This window comes from Hippocampus guttulatus, chromosome 3 (assembly GCF_054856545.1).
Source record: "Hippocampus guttulatus isolate MCC_2025c chromosome 3, RoL_Hgut_1.0, whole genome shotgun sequence".
NCBI classification, from domain to species: Eukaryota; Metazoa; Chordata; class Actinopteri; order Syngnathiformes; family Syngnathidae; genus Hippocampus; species Hippocampus guttulatus.
The window spans coordinates 24,263,444-24,282,022 of NC_141263.1; the positions used below are offsets into that span (position 1 = coordinate 24,263,444).

At 42.4% G+C, this 18,579-nt stretch overlaps 3 protein-coding genes and 1 long non-coding RNA gene across 6 annotated transcripts; 2 read left to right on the forward strand and 2 right to left on the reverse strand.

Annotated features, from left to right (window-relative positions):
• Positions 1-102: 102 nt before the first annotated feature.
• Positions 103-7,548, reverse strand: LOC147207937 (uncharacterized). 2 transcript variants are annotated; one of them, XR_015100512.1, is made up of 4 exons: positions 7,331-7,548; positions 5,396-5,505; positions 4,097-4,321; positions 103-2,085 (listed from the first exon to the last, which is right to left on the reverse strand). It is a non-coding gene; the product is annotated as an uncharacterized LOC147207937 (long non-coding RNA). The 2 variants fall into 2 exon arrangements; XR_015100513.1 differs by having other exon boundaries at positions 103-3,984.
• On the forward strand, positions 1,027-6,085 carry tdp1 (tyrosyl-DNA phosphodiesterase 1). The gene is made up of 16 exons (XM_086107598.1): positions 1,027-1,132; positions 1,735-2,313; positions 2,407-2,450; positions 2,735-2,790; positions 2,878-2,974; positions 3,196-3,230; positions 3,336-3,428; positions 3,511-3,681; positions 3,921-3,999; positions 4,115-4,291; positions 4,881-4,929; positions 5,011-5,077; positions 5,160-5,267; positions 5,407-5,509; positions 5,594-5,699; positions 5,796-6,085. The coding sequence occupies exons 2-16, from the start codon at positions 1,737-1,739 to the stop codon at positions 5,867-5,869; spliced, it is 1,836 nt and encodes a 611-aa protein (XP_085963724.1). The 5' UTR covers positions 1,027-1,132; positions 1,735-1,736; the 3' UTR covers positions 5,870-6,085.
• slc7a6os (solute carrier family 7 member 6 opposite strand) lies at positions 6,927-10,433 on the forward strand. 2 transcript variants are annotated; one of them, XM_086107600.1, is made up of 5 exons: positions 6,927-7,165; positions 8,054-8,416; positions 8,923-9,147; positions 9,231-9,405; positions 10,010-10,433. In XM_086107600.1, exons 1-5 carry the CDS (start codon positions 6,977-6,979, stop codon positions 10,150-10,152), a joined length of 1,095 nt encoding a protein of 364 aa, XP_085963726.1. In that variant the 5' UTR covers positions 6,927-6,976; the 3' UTR covers positions 10,153-10,433. The 2 variants fall into 2 exon arrangements, with proteins under 2 accessions (XP_085963726.1, XP_085963727.1); XM_086107601.1 differs by having other exon boundaries at positions 9,231-9,366.
• Positions 10,434-11,101: 668 nt separating this feature from the next.
• On the reverse strand, positions 11,102-17,970 carry slc7a6 (solute carrier family 7 member 6). Its single transcript, XM_086107599.1, has 10 exons — positions 17,887-17,970; positions 16,134-16,664; positions 14,844-14,969; positions 14,120-14,264; positions 13,902-14,025; positions 13,702-13,805; positions 13,529-13,625; positions 12,393-12,542; positions 12,107-12,290; positions 11,102-11,585 (listed from the first exon to the last, which is right to left on the reverse strand). The coding sequence occupies exons 2-10, from the start codon at positions 16,585-16,587 to the stop codon at positions 11,518-11,520; spliced, it is 1,452 nt and encodes a 483-aa protein (XP_085963725.1). The 5' UTR covers positions 16,588-16,664; positions 17,887-17,970; the 3' UTR covers positions 11,102-11,517.
• Positions 17,971-18,579: the final 609 nt, after the last annotated feature.

An 18,579-nucleotide genomic window follows, 5' to 3' on the forward strand; every position in this document is an offset into this window, starting at 1 on the left:
TGACTACCACATGGCTCACTACTGCCATTTGGCGGTAGAAAGTGATTTGTAGGCACTCCTGCAATGACAAACTGTTGGCAAAGTTTTGAGCTTTGAGTCAAGTCAAGTCAAGTCAACTTTATTGTCAAATGTGCTACATGTGCAACATACACCACAGATGAAATTACATTCCTCAGGAGAGAGAGGAGGAGCTGCGGGTGCCAGCGCCGCCATCAAAGATTATCGTTCAACAGACATTTGATTAATTTGACGGTTTTTACCCTGAAAATGTTTTGTCTAGGTATATTAATATGTTAAATTAATTGATCTATTTAAACAGCAGTACAGTAGAGCAGTGGCAGTTGGTATCATATTCGCCTTACAATTCTGAGGGTAGGGGTTCGAATCCAGGTCTGGACCTCTTGAATGAAGTTTGCATCATCTCCTGTGTTTAAATGGGGTCCTTCCAGGTTCTCCAAGGTGCTCCCACGTTCCAAAAACATGCATGGCGGGCTCATTGTAGACTAATTCGACCCTAATAAGAATATTCCATAGAATGTGAATGGATTGATATGATTATTTCCCAATGAATATTACGCATTGTTTAGCTATCTTAAAATATATATTTTTACAACTAGAATGGAAAATATTCAGAAACATAAAAATTACAATATAAAATAGATTTTGGTCGAGAATTACACAATGAATTGATCATCCGGCAATCCAGATAAAATGTGTTATTGATCTCAATAGGGAAATACCGGAGTTGCAAAAGTAAAAAAAAAGTCATTCACAACGAAGGAGAATGTAGGCATTTTGAGACTCAGAGAAGTAAACTATTTACTATATTTTACGAACCTCATCTACGAATGATTTGGCGTATTTTTCCTTTAAAAAAAATAAACGTGACAATTGAGCACGTTTTCTCACTCCTGCCGAAGCTTTATAAATCGAAATATTTTTGACGAGTTTCTACCCGGATTGATAATTCCGGCGCAAGTGCTGTCTCGTTTCTTATTAAGAGTTTCTACCCGGATTTATATTTTAAGGGCACATTACTATCCCCTGTGCTCCTACCAATGGAAGTTTTCTTGCTTCCCAAATATCTACACCCGCCACATTGTTAAATCCACACCAGCAGCGTGGCTTTAAGGTAAAACATATATATAAATGTAATTTTATTGCTAATGCAACACCCGCTCATATCTGTTTCCACCCTTGAGTCATTTTATGCGATCTGCTTTGCACATCTGCAAGTACAATGCAAATGGTTAAACTGAACAGTAAAAGCGTCGAGAATGGTTACTGTTTCAGCCAGAGTATTGTACTTTATTTTTCGATGTATATATTGCCTGGTTAGACGTAGTTCTGTATTTGCATTTTTTTCTTCGAAAACTTGCAAAAAATAAAAGGAAAAAAATACATTATAATACCGTGCCTACTAGATTTTTTAATTCACCTGTAGTTTAATTTTATAGGGTAAAAGTGTATTTATTTAATTGTGTATATTTTAAAAAAGCATGTAAACATTTTCCCTATTACATTTTTTTCGTAATATTAATGTAATAACTAATAACTTAACATCCTTTTATTATTTTGCTTTATTATTTTATATTTAAGATATGTATTATTTAATGTTTTTTTATTTTATTACAAATTATGATAATTGAATATTGATAGTTATTATTGCAAGTCATATTAGAGACAAATTAACCCAAAAATATGTTTACGGTTGTAGTTGTTGTGTGTGCACAGATATGTCTGAGGCCAGCCAACACGGCAAGTGGAGCGTCTCCAGCAGCGAGGACGACGACGATGAGCTTCCTGCAGTCAGGACGTTGTCCAAGCCCCCTCAAGCGACCTTGTCAAACCCCAGCTCGCTCTCTTCCCCCGTCCCCAAAGTAGAGGCCACCTCCGTGGAGGTGAAACCGGAACCATCTCCAGTACCTACGCTCGTAATCGGTTCTGAGGCCAGACAGCAGGCTGCAAAGAACCAAACATACCCCGTCAAGTATGACTCATCTCCGTCTTTAGCTGGGAAAAGGAAGCTGGACGTGTCAGACGGCTCCGGCTGGGCGCTGTCTGACAGCGACGATGATGATGATGCTGCAAAGAAGAATAACCCACCATCAGTGAGGAAGGCTCCCAGTCCCAAACGCAAGAAAGTGGTGGACGAACGCCCTCCCAGCCCCCACGGACGCGTCTACTACGTTGACGAACCCGATGACTTCTTCGAGTCCAGCGTTGCCTGCCTAGATGACATGTTTCGGTTCTACCTCAACAAGGTGACAGGCCTGGACAGGAAGTACAACAGTGGGGCCCTGCACATCAGAGGTAAGTGGAAGCCGATCTCGGCTAAAACAGGTAATTCTGCTTTCTTTTACATGTTTTATCTCATGATTAATTGTGCTTCATTTTCTTCTGCAGATGTTCTCTCACCATTATTTGGCACCTTAAAAGAGTCTGTTCAGGTGAGCTTTCAATCAATGAAGCAAATCATGTGCGTCTACTTCATGTTTCATGATAAAAAATCTGTACCCAAATTACAAATTGTCTTCACTTTTAATAATATGGAGCATTTTCTTCTTACCATACTCATTTTTAAAAAATCGATTGAAATCGTTCAATTGACTTCAAATTCCAAATCTAGTTATCCATCAATTTGTTGTGTGTTCAATGATATAAGGGGGCAATTACTGTCCATACTTTTCACAGTCTGTAGAAATCATAACACTTAACCCTTTGTTCGGGACAGTTTAACTACTGCTTCGACCTTGCCTGGATGGTTCAGCAGTATCCTCCAGAGTTCAGGTGAGTTCCCGTCACACAATGATTGCGTCGACAACAGCGACGCTCAAGTGGACCTTTCTGCCATTTTCTCTCTGCGTTTTCACTCAGGGATCGTCCCGTACTGATCGTCCATGGGGACAAGCGGGAGGCCAAGGCTCGGCTGGTGCAGCAGGCTCAACCCTTCCCTCATATTCATTTCTGCCAGGTAGAGCACACTCTTTGAGAAGAAAATCTGAGGTGAGGCCATCGACTTGGGACCAGTCCATGGGCTACAGATTGTTCACGATCGACTCGTCGGGCACCCCTGCTCTAGAGCATCCAGCGAATCATTGCGTCACCGTGCTGTGTTTGTTGGCCTTCAAAGCGTTTGAAATAAATGGATTGTTCTTTTCAATATGAGTAATGATGAACATTTTTGCCTCACAGGCCAAGTTGGACATCGCTTTTGGCACGCACCACACGTATGAATGACTCACTATAAGTAGAATATGTTTTTTTTTTTTTATTATTACTGTAGTCTTGCGTCCGTAGACAGTGATTTTCCTTTGTGGATTGAATAATTGCAGGAAGATGATGCTGCTGTGGTATGACGAGGGCTTCCGAGTCATCATCCTAACCTCCAACCTCATCCGAGCTGACTGGTACCAGAAGACGCAAGGGTACTTCCCTTTTCACTACTTCTAAAACTTGAACTCATGTCCGAATGACTGATTCTTAATCTTCCCGCTCATCCGCTACTAGGATGTGGATGAGTCCTCTGTTTCCACGGTTACCGAAAGGCAGCAGCGACACTTGCGGCGAGTCGCCCACCTTTTTCAAGAGGGACCTGCTGGAATATTTGGCATCTTATCGGGCGCCCGAGCTGGAAGAGTGGATCCATCGGATTAAAGAGCACGACCTCTCGGAGACCAGGCACGTCTTGTTGCGTAAATGCACACGTAGACATGTACGCAAATTTGCAGGGCATCACCATATCTCATCTGCAGGTGCGCCATAATAGAGAAAACGTGAGCGTTTGGGGTGAAACCAACGGAGGCTTTGATACATAGGGTTCTGTGTATTTTTCTGATCACATGAATGTGTGAAACGCCGACACTCTCATATTTTAGGAAAAATGAAGTTTATCCAGTCTATGGTCTATGTGTGCTCAGGGTGTATCTGGTGGGCTCCACCCCTGGCAGATATGTGGGGCCAGACATGGAGCGCTGGGGCCACCTGAGGCTCAGGAAGGTAAAAAAAAAAAAAAAAAACAACCAAAAATGTCATCTTGTGTGTGTTAATCTTCATGATTGCCATAACATTGTCTCTCTCGCTCTCTCTCACTTACCCCTTCCCCGGTTTGCAGTTGCTTTACGAGCAGACCAACTGCATCCCTGGCGAGGACCAGTGGCCCGTGGTGGGCCAATTCTCCAGCATCGGTTCCATGGGAGTGGACAAAACCAAGTGGCTGGCGGGGGAGTTCCAGCGCACCCTCACCACGCTGGGCAAATCGTCTCTTCGGCCCGACCCTCCTTTTCACTTGGTATACTTCATCACCAGCATCTAAAATGCACTGAAACATTTACAATCTGTACTTAATTTGACCTTCTCTGTGCGCACGTCTAATTATTTAACGTTTCAATTCTTTTTTGCACAACTTGTTCTCAAACAAAGAGCTGAATGAAAACATTCAAAACTGGTGTTTCATCTTATTTCCAAAAAGGGCCTCTGCCTTTCTGTGACTCTTCCAGTCTTCCTATATCTCTGTTTTACAACCTGTTGATGACACGCTATGACACTCAAAGCTCAGTGGGCACTTCCTTTTGAAAACATCCTCTTTGAAGCCTCACAACAGCAAGACACTGTTGATAAACTGAGAGGCGTCATCTTAAACAAAGTCAAATCAAAGCCAAATCAAATGAAGTTCACGATTAAAGTCATGTTAGAGGTGCTAAAAGTACTCTTTTAGCGTTTTTCTTTACGTCGTGTTAACGCCACCGGGCACTTTGCTCGTTAGCCGACACCGACAGCCCAATATCCCTAAATTTGCTTGGAGTAATGTTTGTCAGTGTTCAAATAAAGCCCGACCCTCGAATAATAATTGACACCTCTTCATTTGTTTTCTTTCGCAGTTGTATCCATCAGTGGAAGATGTCAGGACAAGTTTGGAAGGCTATCCTGGTGATTTTTTTTTTTTTCTGAGCATTTATTCCGAGATTGTTTTTATTCAAGGTATTTATTGAGAGTCCTTTTGTTCATTAGCCGGCGGCTCGCTCCCCTACAGCATCCAGACAGCGCAGAAGCAACTCTGGCTGCACTCCTACTTTCAGTGTGATCTCCCACGTGAATTTATTGCACCAAAGTAAATGATATTTTAATAATACTGAGAGGGCATTTGTGTGTATGTGTAGCCGATGGCAGGCAGATGCAACCGGGCGGACTCACGCCATGCCCCATATCAAGACGTACATGAGGGCTTCACCCGATTTCACTCAGCTCGCATGGTTCCTTGTCACCAGGTTGGTGGATAGATGCATTTTGGTCCAATTGTTTTGAGGAAAAATTAGGTGTATATTTTAGGGCATGTGTATTTTTTTTACGTGGATATGGTTCACATACAATAAAAATGATAATTAATAATTCTTACCATTATTATAGCGCCAACCTGTCCAAAGCAGCGTGGGGGGCTTTGGAGAAGAACAACACACAGGTGATGGTTCGATCCTATGAGCTCGGCGTCCTCTATGTGCCCTCAGCCTTTGTGAGAAAACACACACACACGCAACAGCTCATGCTCAAGTGCATTATTTTGAAAGACAAGACGGTGACGGTCATTTTCTTGCAGAACATGAAGACGTTCTTGGTTCAGAAAAACCCGTTTCCCATCTCGTCGTCATCTTCTGGTTTCCCCGTGCCATTTGATCTACCCCCGACATGCTACACTCCTAACGGTATACATTTTATTACAATGTGTGTGTGTCTGTATGCCATGTCATAAAAATACATTTCAATGAAATAATGCTCTTTCCCCCCCCTTTTATCCACAGATCAACCTTGGATCTGGAACATTCCATACAACAAGGCTCCAGACACACACGGCAACGTTTGGGTTCCTTCCTAAGAATGTGGACACTTACACTTTTTCATGTTTTATACTTGTCCTTGACACTGTCACATTTCTGTTACTTGTATGCTCTTTTCATATTTTTGTACATTAGATAATAAAATAGCGTGTTAGTTGATCGATCACATGATATCAACCCACATTGGTTTGGTTCTTAACTGCATCTGAATTATGTTAGGGATAAATGCTTAGAATTAAAAATGACTAGTCGTGTCCGTGTGAATGGCTGAATGAGAGGAAGTGATTTTGTGCAATTTCTAGGTTGTTGCATCATAAAGTTCACGCTATTTGCATGTGCCAACCTGCTCAGTCCTGTGTTTACGTGTAAACAAGGTGGTCTTGGTATATATATTTTTTTACTTAGTTTCGGAAGTAAAGAAATGAGGTAGATAGAAAGAAGGACTCGAGGATCAAAGCAAGGCTGGATCCCTTCCTCCTTCCTTTCACACTATCTCTATTCTTTCCCTGCCAATAGTTTGTTTCCTTCATTCATGCATTCTCCTCTTCATAGATCCTTCCTTCTTTCTTTCCTTCCATTACCCATCCCATTTCCTTCAACCTTTCTTTCACTTATCCAACCCACTTTGTGCCCTTTCTTCCTCCTTTGCATGCATCCTTGTTTACCCCATGCCTGCATCCTTCCACACATCCTTGTTCCCTTCAAACAAGGTATTGCTGTAGACCCACAACGACAGAAGGAAAGGCAAATAGTTGTGGAAATTGTAGTTGAATTCATTCCACAGTACCTAGTCATTTTTGAAAAAAATATATATATTGCACTCGAAAAATTCTCCCGTGTGTTAATAATGAACCAATACAAACTGAACTAAAACAAAGCATGTTAAAAAATAAGAATTAATCAACCTGGTCTAAAATATAATTAAAACTAATTTAATTTCCCAAAATAAAAACAGTAAAAACAAAGGACCGTACAATAAAAACTCCCAAACTATTACAACCATGTTGCGCACCAACGCAAACTCGCGCGCCCAGTGGATGGGCGGGGCTGCGGGCTCTTTCGTGTCACGTGACGTCAAAGAGACAAACACAGACAGAGCCAGACAGGCAAAGCATCGCACGCACGCAGGCAGGCGACAGACAAACATGGAGCCTAATGCCACCATTCTGCGCGTAAAGCGAAAGCGGGGCACAGACCCGGCCGACGCCTTGTTGCTCGCCTGCAAGCGTATCCGACCGGAGACGAACCAGGCTCCCGGTGAGACGGCACCGGAGCCCGGCGAGGCCGACGTAGAGAAGTCAGTGTTCAAACTCGTGGCCACGGTAGCGACACAGGTAAGATGGCCGCGGTGTCGGCTAACGAGGAAAGTGCCCGGTGGCGTTAACACGACGTAAAGAAAAACGCTAAAAGAGTACTTTTAGCACCTCTAACATGACTTTTGTCTTCTTATCGTCTGCGGAAGACACGTTGACGCACTAAATGAGGGGTAGCTCTCTTACCTCTTACGCGCCGCACCGTTGAGCAGTTATTAGCTGTGCGAGTAGCCGTTAGCCGGGAAATCGTACGTCACGTCGACTGACGTCATCGCGCATAGGTAGACAGTACGCCTATGATGTTATGTTGGCTTCTGCGCCTCAGCAACCAAGTTAAATTAAACTGAACCAAATACTTTTTTTATTTCTATGGTCAAAGTGAATGAATTGAATGATCTTTTTAACTCAGGATGCAATCAATTTTAGCAGAGGTGATGACCAATATCATGAGATGTTTAAGGGAAAAAAAATCGGTTAGGCACATCAATTAAAAAAGGTGATTAAATATTTGATTGAGTTGATGCACTTGTTTTAACAGTGCACATTCATACACAAGGCACCTCAACGTGCCTCACACAAGCAAAGACATTGCACCTAAAATTATTTACAAACACAACAGATTCAGAAGCAAAGAAAACAAAAGCTGCTTTAAAAAATTATGAACAGTTTGTATATCGCTATTTGTCATCACACTAAAAGACCGCAGTGTGAAACTGATTAAAAAAATGCTTCAAAGACCTTAAAGATATGGGCCCAGGAACAAAGAAAATACTGTCCTGAAACATCTGATTTAAAAAAATACATTAAAAGGGTAAAAATAAGAAAAATGCTAGCCAAAATCATAATGAAGGAAAAGTACAAAAATGAAAACGGACGCCACCTCACGGTGTCTCCTCTTACCCCTTTCAGGATGCCCCTGTGCAGACGGAGGTCCGCCAGGCCTTGGCCCGACCCCGTGTGGCGCATGCCCTGCGTCCGTCCGCGAACAGCTCGCAGCGCATTTTCAGCGACCTGCGCAGCGCCAAATTGGGCATCCGGCGTGAGGAGCGTTACCGGATCCTCTCTAGCCATCGCACTACTGCTGGCCTCACGCTACCCACCCACACGCCGAGACACCAGGCGGGCGATGCCGCCACAGTGGCAGCGGTGGAGGCGCAAGAGGAGGAGGAGGAAGATGCCCGGAAACAGGAGAAGTGTTTAGGTCTTGAAGAAGTCCTGGTGGTTGATCTCCTGCACGAAGATCTCCCAGAACAGGACAAATCCCTCAGCAAGGTGAGAGGAAGACATTTTGGATGTACACACCTCCATTAAGAAGTTAGGAGGACAGATGGGTTTCTAAAAATTTCACAAAATTATGATTCTAGTGAGCAAGAGGATTGGACTGCGTCAGTGGTACGACAAGAAATGTGTCAGATTTGCTCATGCCAGTGGACCAAGTCAAAACGTTCCCTATAAGCGGTTGAAGCAAAGCTCTTATGCGAAGACTATTACAAAAATATCCAACAATAGGCAAAGAGTAAAAAATTGTTTGGCGAGAATGAGTGAGCAAGCGTGTGTTAAATACACACATAATAGGTTCAGTACTAAAATATTATGAAGAAAGACAATTTAATGACATCAAACTTTTAGAAAAGTATAAAAATATGAAAAACATGAGACAGTCAATATAGAATATGAAGAAAAAATACAATCGATTTTCTTTTTAAGAAGAAAGCTATCGCACAAAACTTTTAACGACATGCAAGCGCACCTTGCAAAATGTCAAACATGCTTTTTAGATCCAAGAGTCAGACGTGATCCTGTGCAACAACACCAAAATGCTACGAGAGCGCCTCTGCATCCACGACCAGCAGCAGCAACACCGACGTTGGCCACACGACGACGCCAACGAGGAAGGACACGACAGCGACTACGTGTACGATCTCTACTACCAGGAAACCGCCACGCCGGGGTGGATCCACGACATCCTGTCTGTCAGGGCCTACGCAGACCACACACAACTGGTATGCATTGCGAGTGTGTGTATGTATAAGAGGGCGCTAAGAAGGTCTCCTGAAGTCCGGAGTAAGGAATTAGCCGTCATCAGGTTCCCGAGGAGGAGGCTGGCGAGGGTGAGACATACGACGACGAGGATGATGAGAACGAGGAAGACAACTGGAGGAACGACTACCCCGAAGATGAGAGCGATGACGACGACAGCGACAGAGAGGAACGCTACGGGCGTACGTCTTTTTGTTACCGAACCCCCGAGCGCCAACACGGTCTGTGCCTCAAATTTCAAAAGCGTTCGTCCTATTGCAAGTAATGTCAGTTGCTTCATCATCAAACCTTCATTAATGGTATAGGTACATATAAATGTGATTATTTTCCACCGTTAAAAGAAGCTAACCACTGTTGTTAAGAGAGATGGGTGAGTGCCTTGTTATCAGGCTGATACCAGCCTTGTTTCGAGGTATCGGGTATTGTGAAGGCTGCTGATACCACCCACCAATAAAAATTAGTAAAACAGAAAAACATGAAAATACTTTGACAAAAATACCATTATACAAAATATGCACGCACAAAAAGACAAAGGTTAGGGAAACGGATTTACCGGTAATTAGGAAAAAAATGGAAACAATGACGACAACAAAAGATTATATGAAAAAACAAAAAAACTCACACAAAACACAAAAATATCTGGGAAAGAAATTGGCGAAAATTAGTAAGGAACAATCTCAACACAAAAATGAAATTTCGACATGCAAGTGACGACTGCTTACGCAGGAAGCGTTGCCAAAAAAAAAAAAAGCAAAAGCTGGGAAGTGTTGTTTTCATGTTGGCGCCCATTATGCCGCTTACCAGCCCATTCCTGTCGGGTTGCAGACGACTGGGATGAGGATGACAACGAGGAGGAGCACTTTCCGTACCGCAGGAGCTGGCAACGCTACCAGCAAGAGCTGCTGCAACAGCTCGATCACCAGCGGGACCTCGACGACGGCGACACGGACAAGTACGACTCCGACTGAATCCAAATTTCTTTCTATTTTTCTAAGTACATTTGTGCGTATGTGTGTTCGGTATGCTTTGTGCTGTTCGCGTGCAGTGTGTTCAATTGCATATGTGCTCTAGAGTGTTTTGTATACTGTGAAAGTGTGGGGTTGTGTTGTGTTGCGGGACCGACATTTGGGGAGCGTCAGTTTTGGTCCACGTTTTTGTTTGTTGAAGTTGAATGTGTTAGAATGCTTGTTGGATATTAATTTGTAAATATGTGTATAACAGATTTGAAAATAAATGTTAAAAGCACTCACTGATGTCGCTGCTTCTTGTGTGAATCCCTTAAAACTACTTTCTTGCAAAACACCTTGATTCTTATTTTAGCGTTCATAATGCGCCACACGTTTTCAATGGGTGACAGGTTTGGACTGCAGGCAGGCGAGCCTCATACACGCACGCGTTGACTACGAAGCCACGCAGTTGTCGTTGAATGTGGTTTGGCATTGTCTTGCCGAAATAAGCAGGGGCATCAGCATTAATGGTGCATTCTCAGATGTCTGTTATGCCATTGGCACTACAACAGCCCCACACCATCCCAGATGCTGCCTTTTAACTTCTGTTCAACTATTTTTTTTAGACAAAGAGGTGAACCTTGCCCCATCTTTGCTTGTGAATGACTGAGCAATTACGGAAAGCAACAACCATGTCACCCACCTGTTCCCAGTTAGCCCGTTCACCTGTGTGACTTTGTAGTGTATTCAATAAAAGATAGGTTGAGCATGGTTTGCAAGTCACTATACAGTATTCTGATTTGATTTAACATCCCAAACTCACTCTTAGTTTTTTTAAACATGAATTTAGTGTCTTCAATTTTGTTGCCATATTTTAATTTAAAAAAATGTACTTTTTTTGCATACCAAAAATTTAGACCATAGCAAAAATGTTTTTGATGGACATGTAAAAAAAAAAAAAAATAGATGCTTTTAGGTGGGCAGGGACAATGTTTATATATTATTAAACAATATACCGGTAATACAAGAGTTTTTTTCCCCCTCAGCAGTTCCTATTGTGTATGCTGCATCAAAGCGCTCAAAAAGTGCATTTGTCTGGCAGGCACCGTTGAACTTGACCTGAATGAATCCTGAAACCTGTTAACCGTGTTCCACAGGCTACAAAGTTACAAGAACACGGTCATTGGATAAGTACACAGAGCAAAGAAAACCGCTTGAAGAGAAGCCGCAAGGCAAGTCGTTGGCGTCAATGGTAAATAAATAAAAGAAGAAGAAGAAACTTAAGTGCACTATTCTCCGCAAAAGTAGTCAAGTCGAGAAGTTCCAACAATAAAAAGACAGACCTCTTTGTTTCACCATTATCCATCGGGACTGGGCTGGTGGAGTCTACTCACTCTTGTCCGACTCAGTGACAACGCAGAAGCACGTGTACTGAGTGCAGCGGGTCACAGAACCTGCGCACACAAGCCACATACGATTTTTATCAACGAACAAAACACGCGATACTTCAATGGTACCATTTTTCTTGAATTAATTCAATCCCACATGTGGCAGGATGATTGGAAGAAGGACAAATGGAATCAGGATCTAAATAATGATATATTTTTAACTTTAATTTAAAAAAAACAAAAACGGCCATTGATTTTTAATGGCTGAAGTCTTTCATATGATTCTCAACGTGCATTTGAAGTGAAAATGGAAAATCCTTCTGGAACTTTTTGTTTGCCAAAAAATTTGTTAAAATGCAAAACAAAGCTTTTATTTGTCCATGAATTAATTAAATCCTGAAATCTCATCTGAAATAATTTGTATATTTCTATAATAATAAAACACATGATTCAGCCAGTAGCTGACTACAGACACTTGAGTGCATACTGGACAAATAAAATGATAAGTTTTCAAAACTTTCGAACCTTAAATACAGTAATCAGCATAAAAACCACAGCCAGATGTCTAAAATAACGAGGCAACTCACGCAGCAGCTTGGTGATGACAGGCGGGCGCTTGGACTCGGGCAGGTAAACGCCCAAGAAGTAGACGGGCAACCCCGACAGGGCGATGGCGATGCCGATCAGGGAGTTGAGCGTGTCGCTGTAGAGCGGCACGGCCACCAGGAAAATGGTGCACATGCAGAACACCAGCGGGTACAACAGGCTCAGCTGCGTAACACGCACACAAAAACATTTTCAATATAAATTCCAAACGTTAACAGAAGATGAATTGGGACGCGCGCCGTTAAAGTGAGAGTAACGTTGCTTTACCTTGAGCGGTCTGTGTCGTTGCGGTTCCTTCCACCTCAGGTAGATCTGTCCCACAATGGACAAGCCCATGAAGAACCAGTAGCTGAAGCTGTAGTAGTTGATGAGCTGGAAGACATCCTCCACCGTCAAGTAGATCAGCGACATCAAGCACTGGAAGCAACAAATCTCCCATCACATCATTTTATCGTTGCTGTCCCGCCACGCCCCCGCCTCCAAAATTCCCCTAATGTCTGAAATAGATTGGATGAGAATTGTGGTGGCTAAAAGCTATCCTTGAACTAACCAGCCTGACCTCTGACAAGAAAAGCATACAGTCCCCTCCAAAAGTATTGGGACGGCAAGGTCTATTCCTTTGTTTTTATTGTATAGTGAACATTTTTTGGCTGTCAGATCCATCCGTTTTCTGCCGCTTATCCAGGGTCAGGTCCCGGGGGCAGCAGCTTTAGCAGGGAAGCCCAGACTTCTCTCTCCCCAGCCACTTCTTCCAGCTCTTCCTGGGTAATCCCGAGGCGTTCCCCAGGCCAGCTGGGTGACATAGTCTCTCCAGCGTCTACTGGGTCGTCCCCGAGGCCGTCTGCCGGTGGGACATGCCCGGAACACCTCACCAGAGAGGCGTCCAGGAGGCATCCTAATCAGATGCCCAAGCCACCTCATCTAGCTTCTCTCGATCAAAAGATGAATCATCAGGCAAATTTATTTCAGGCTATTTAGAACTGAAGGTGCTCAACAACTCAACCTTTTGTTGAAGCCAGCCGCTTTTTCTGGTGAGCTAAAGTAATGGAACAGACATTATTTATGAAATCAAGTGAAGATCATTAATTTTGGTTGTCATAACCCTTATTTACTCTTCAGTAAACAACAAAAACAAAGGAATTGATCTTGCCGTTCCAATATTTTTTTTTTTGGTGGGGGGGGCTATGCTGATTTGTCCTTTGGCTACTTGACCATGACCACCTGAGTCAAGATATCCTTGAAAGATAAAGAATCTCTCTTTGTCTGAACTGGATTGAAAAAGAAACCCTTATTTTTTTTCTGGCAAATTGGTTCAAAATGGTGATGGCGAGAGCACTCACTAGAAAATTCGGGTAGAATAAAACATTCAGGTAGAATAGAAAAGAGTGGTGCATGCTGCCTACGTTGAAGATGAGAGCAGGGATGGGAGTGAATCTCTCCGTGTGGATCATGGACAGGGCGTCGGGAAGGTGGCCCTCACGGGAACCCACAAAAAATAACCTGCGCAGACACACAAACAGCAAACATGGTGGATGTGACACCAAGACAGAATAAAACGCACTGAATCGAATGCTACCTGGACGCGGCAATGATGGAGGCGTTCAGGCCACCGTAGCAGGACAGTGCCACGGCGATGGGGATGGTCCAGCTCATCATGCCTAACGCGTGGTCTGCAAAAGTCTCAACACACGACGGGAATTCCCTCACGTCTGAATCAGGTCAGTCCAATTGGCTCGAGCGCTGACTAGAAACACGATTTGATAAATTGTGCCTTACCACGGCCACGGCGTCACTTGCCAATATGGCGCTCATGTCCAGCACGGCGTAGTAGGCCACGTTGGTGAGGATGTAGATGGTGGTGACGATGGGCATGGAGATGGCGATGGCCAGAGGAAGGTTCCTGCGAAAAAGCCGATGAGAATCACGCCGCTCCCATTCAGCGGCAGTAAAGTCCGAAAAAAAAAAGGCGCAGGTCACATAAGAAAGGGACAAACCTTTCGGGGTCTTTGATCTCCTCGGTGACAAAGTTGAGGGTGTCCCAGCCTGAGTAGGAAAAGAGGGCCGAATAGAGCGCCAGAGCAATGTTGCCGGCGTCTGTGGTGGAGCCTTGGAAGGACGACTCGAAGTTGCCAGTGTAACCTGACCAACAGAAAAGCAAAACTTTTATTTTTTGACCTTGTTTTTCCCATTAGATTTTTTTTTGGTCTCATATTTTGTAACTGCGTCTGATATACTTTTTTTGGTTTCTCGTATTCTTTGCCTTATTTCCCCCCCTAAATATTTGTGTATTTTTTTTTTTGTCCTCAAAAAGGTCATAATATTTGTGTGTTTTTGATTTCGGTGTGATTTGGTCTTGAAATTTTTGAATGATTTGCCATTGAGTTTGAATTTCCTCATGTTTCCTAATATTTTATCTCAGGATTGTTTTTGTAAAATGTATTTTCCCTTTAATATTTGGGCATGTTTGGCCAAAATATTTGTAACTTTAAAATCAAATATTTAGTATTTTTATTCCATTTTTTTCCCCATATAATTGTGTATTTTTGTATTCTGTTATATTTTTCCAAAAGGGGGGTATTGTTGTTTCTAATTTTGTTTGTGTTTCATATTTTTGGCACATATTTTACATGATGTTTTCATTTTCCTTTCCAATTCCTACCGATTTTTTCATCACAGATTTGTGTTTTTTGTTTGGTTGCATTTTTGTCTTTGGCTCACCTTGGAACAACTTGACAACGCCTGTGATGATGATGACGATGAGGGCGGCGACCTTGGCGTAGGTGAACAGGTCCTGCACGCGGGTGCCCCATTTCACATAAGCCGAATTGATGAAGGTGAGGAGGCCTGAGGAGACACGCATGAGCAAACACAAGCTGGAGTGGATGTCATTACTTTTTAAAGGGGAAGTCAAGTCAAAAATTAATAATAATAGGTTGTATGTGCCCCCACTGTTCTAAACACGGAAGTTTGACTAATATTGTAATTGTGAATGACTAATTCAAATCCTGCGGTTTTCATCCATCTCAGTGGGCGGCCATTTTGCCTTGCACTGACGATTATTTGATCCCTTGGGGCACTGTGATGTCATTTTCAGTCAACAAGTGTCAGTCAGGCAAAATGGCAGTTGCCCGAGACGGATGAAAATGTATGGATATTTCTGCCGAGTGCATATTCCACAAACACAATATTAACTTTCCAAGCGCGGTTGATGTGAAATGTTGTCAACGGAAGAGCTCCAATGACGGCAATTGCCATCAACATTTTTCTACAGGAATGGGTGGAGAAAAGTCATGGTTGACTTGTTTGGTTTGATCAGAAAGCTCAGAAAGTAAACAGGAAAAAATAGTATGGCCAGCGGGTGGCAGCATTAGGTCAAATTTCAGATAAGATCACCGTGTATCAAAACCACGCTTTGACGCTCGCCAACATGGCGGACCTCTGGAAATTCGGCCTTTGAAAGCAGCTTGCAATTTATCAGTGATTGTCACATTAAATCTACTACAAAATGTAAAATTGTTACACTGCTGAATATTTATCAATACATTATTTTGTCATCAAAAGCACAACATTTCGTTGTTGTTGAGGTATTTTATAGAAAGCAAAAATTATTAGCATTAAAGTAATTGTGTATATAATGTGTTTTCACAAAAAGCATGTTTTATATATTTTTTGGTCCAAGATAGGTTGAAACCAATCACTGCTACACTGAAAATGGAATAAGATATAAACAAACGTTTTTGTGTGTCATGAAAGTACAGTCTGATCTTTTATTTCGTGGGTGTTTCTGTGTTCATAAAACATAATATTCTATTTTATGAGCCTTGGAAGATAAGTAAGAGCGCTCTAAATTGGCTGTCACTCAAGATGTTCTCTATGCCATGTTTAGACTAGTGGGGGTGCATAGAACATATTATAAAGAAAACCTCCCCTGGAAAGCGGCCGGCTTAAGTCTCTATTATCAAATGCACAGCCTGCTACCGTTATTAGATGAGCGGCCGGCACACGTACATATGCATGCGGCGGCGATGAGGCGTGAGGCGGCGTAGGGTGGCTCGCACGTGGGGAATAGAGGTTGCACCAGGTAGTTGGCGAAGGTGATGGCGATGATGGCCTGGCTGGTGGGCTCAATTATCAGCAGGCTGGTCCACAGGCGCACGAAGGCCAGGAAGCCGCCGAAGGATTCCAGGATGTATGCGTATGACGCCCCCGACTTGGTGATGGTGGTGCCCAGCTCGGCGTAGCACAGCGCTCCCACCACCGAGAACAGACCACCGGCCGCCCAGATGACCAGCGACAAACCGTAGGAAGCGCTGTAGAAGAGCACGCCTTTGGGGGACACGAAGATACCTGATCCAATCATGTTGCCCACGATGAGGCTGACACCATTCAGGAGGGAGATCTCCTTCTTCAACTGCATGCTCTCCTTGGGGGGTCCCGCCAGTGCGCCGTTACTTGACGTCATTGTGGAGGCTTCAAGGTCCAACTTGATGGCGTGGCCGGGGTCAGTTGAGGTTCAGCGGTGGTGACCTCTGCAGACAGCTGTTGGATACATGTCAGTGATGATAACCATAGGACAGGAAATGGAAGTTTATGGGAAGTACAGTTAATGTGGCATTTATAAAGTGTGATAACTGTATGCACTGTAATCTTTGGTGTTTGAAGTTTGCTTTGGCATGACGACTGAGATAGAATCTATTAGTCTGCATTTTTATTACTTCACCCAAGTCAGTTAATGACTGTATAGAATAATCTGTAGCATATTTTTGGCACACTATTCACAAATTCAACGCTTAAGATTTCTTTTTTTTCTTTGAAATACAACCCCAGTACTTCCACCCCAAGGTCATTGCAGATTGCGCCATAAAAGGAGCAAGCCTCTGTTCAGTGGAACCTCACGACTGGAAATGCTTGTCACACAGGCGTGTAACAAGAAGCAAGTGGAGGTCAAAGAGTTTGTGTAGCACTCCCATAAAGGCAACACACACAATGTAAAAATATTCATGACTCCTTTTTAAAAATATCGTTAAAACAGCTGGCACCATGTAGTAGGAGACATTGCCTCAGGCAACATTCATTATCATTTGCAAACATGATCTTCGTTCTATAAATAATGTCGTTCTGTGACAATGAAATGAAATAAAAACCAAAAAATGTGTTTAATAACGTTTTTCATACATTTTTTCCTCTAAATTACATTAAATTAGCTGACATGATGGAGGTTGGGGGCGATCCTTTTCTAATGTTACAGCCAGTGTTGCCGTGTGAGCTCATTCTCGATGACGATTCGACACCAATTATTACAGATTGGTGTCGAATTCAAGATTATTTTTATTTTATGACTGATATAATATTTTGGTATTCATTCTCAGGTATAAACTCGACGAAAGGACATATTTTACATATGCCGGCATCTGTTATTTAAACACCAGGAAGAACAAAGTTACCGTTAATGACAGCTACATTTCCACGGATGACTTTCAAAATAAAGCACTGAAAGGCGGCACAAATAACATTTAGTTCCAAAAGATGGATATTTAAATGTTTTATTTTGGAATTAATCTCTCGATCCCTATGGAGCTGCTGCATTACTACATTGACGGCCAGGAGCGACATTGAATTCGCGCTTTGTCCCACACTGAAAAGAGGCACATACCACCCTCCCCCTTACGAAAATTTGCTAAAAACGACCCCTGTGTGTGCGCGTGAGTGTGTGTGTGTTAAATTTAAAAAAAAGACCATCGTGTGTGCGTCCCGTTAGTACCTGAGCGACCTCCTACTCCAAATGAAGTCTGACAGCCGGCGTCCACAGAGTTTGAGTGCATCATCACCGGCACCTGGAGGCAACTGGTCTGCAGCGACACTGTGACGTCATCGCGTATCGTTGAGTGACGACAAGCAAAGACACGTTCCATTATTTTAATGTATTTCGTACCAAACCGACATAAGGTGGATGGATTTTATTTCCTAAAATATTTTTATATTCGACATAGACCAGTGTGTTGAATAACGATTATTTTCAATACTGTACATTAAATAAAAACTGTTCAGCATTATTTTGAATAATTGTAATTTATTTCATGATCACCAATTTTTTATTGTATTAAATTCAACCCTTTCCCCAACTATATTTATAGCTAGACGGTTAAAATAAAGTATTTTTAGTAATACATTTTATTTCACAAATATATTCAAATCATTAAACAGAGAAACATACATATTAAACATAAAATAATTGGTCATTAGGGCAGTTGCGGTTGAGGTCTGCCTGGCTACACGCTACAAATACATCAATGGCTAAAATAATAATGATAATAATCACTTGCAATAATAAATTCATTAACAAATTATTTTTCATCAAATCAAAATTTTAAAATATGAATTAAAAAGTTCAAGCAAATATTCAAGATGTAATAAAAGTATTAAATATAAAAGTAATTGACAACATTAAGAATAT

Coding starts and splice junctions, on each gene's coding strand:
- tdp1 (XM_086107598.1), top strand. CDS start 1,737: ATGTCTGAGGCCAGCCAACACGGCAAGTGGAGCGTCTCCAGCAGCGAG. Junction 2,791..2,877: donor CAGTATCCTCCAGAGTTCAG/GTGAGTTCCCGT, acceptor GTTTTCACTCAG/GGATCGTCCCGTACTGATCG. Junction 5,268..5,406: donor GCATGGTTCCTTGTCACCAG/GTTGGTGGATAG, acceptor CCATTATTATAG/CGCCAACCTGTCCAAAGCAG.
- slc7a6os (XM_086107600.1), top strand. CDS start 6,977: ATGGAGCCTAATGCCACCATTCTGCGCGTAAAGCGAAAGCGGGGCACA. Junction 7,166..8,053: donor TGGCCACGGTAGCGACACAG/GTAAGATGGCCG, acceptor TACCCCTTTCAG/GATGCCCCTGTGCAGACGGA. Junction 9,148..9,230: donor ACGCAGACCACACACAACTG/GTATGCATTGCG, acceptor AGCCGTCATCAG/GTTCCCGAGGAGGAGGCTGG.
- slc7a6 (XM_086107599.1), bottom strand. CDS start 16,587: ATGACGTCAAGTAACGGCGCACTGGCGGGACCCCCCAAGGAGAGCATG. Junction 14,265..14,843: donor CGTTGTCAAGTTGTTCCAAG/GTGAGCCAAAGA, acceptor TCTGTTGGTCAG/GTTACACTGGCAACTTCGAG. Junction 13,626..13,701: donor TCCATCATTGCCGCGTCCAG/GTAGCATTCGAT, acceptor GTGTCTGCGCAG/GTTATTTTTTGTGGGTTCCC.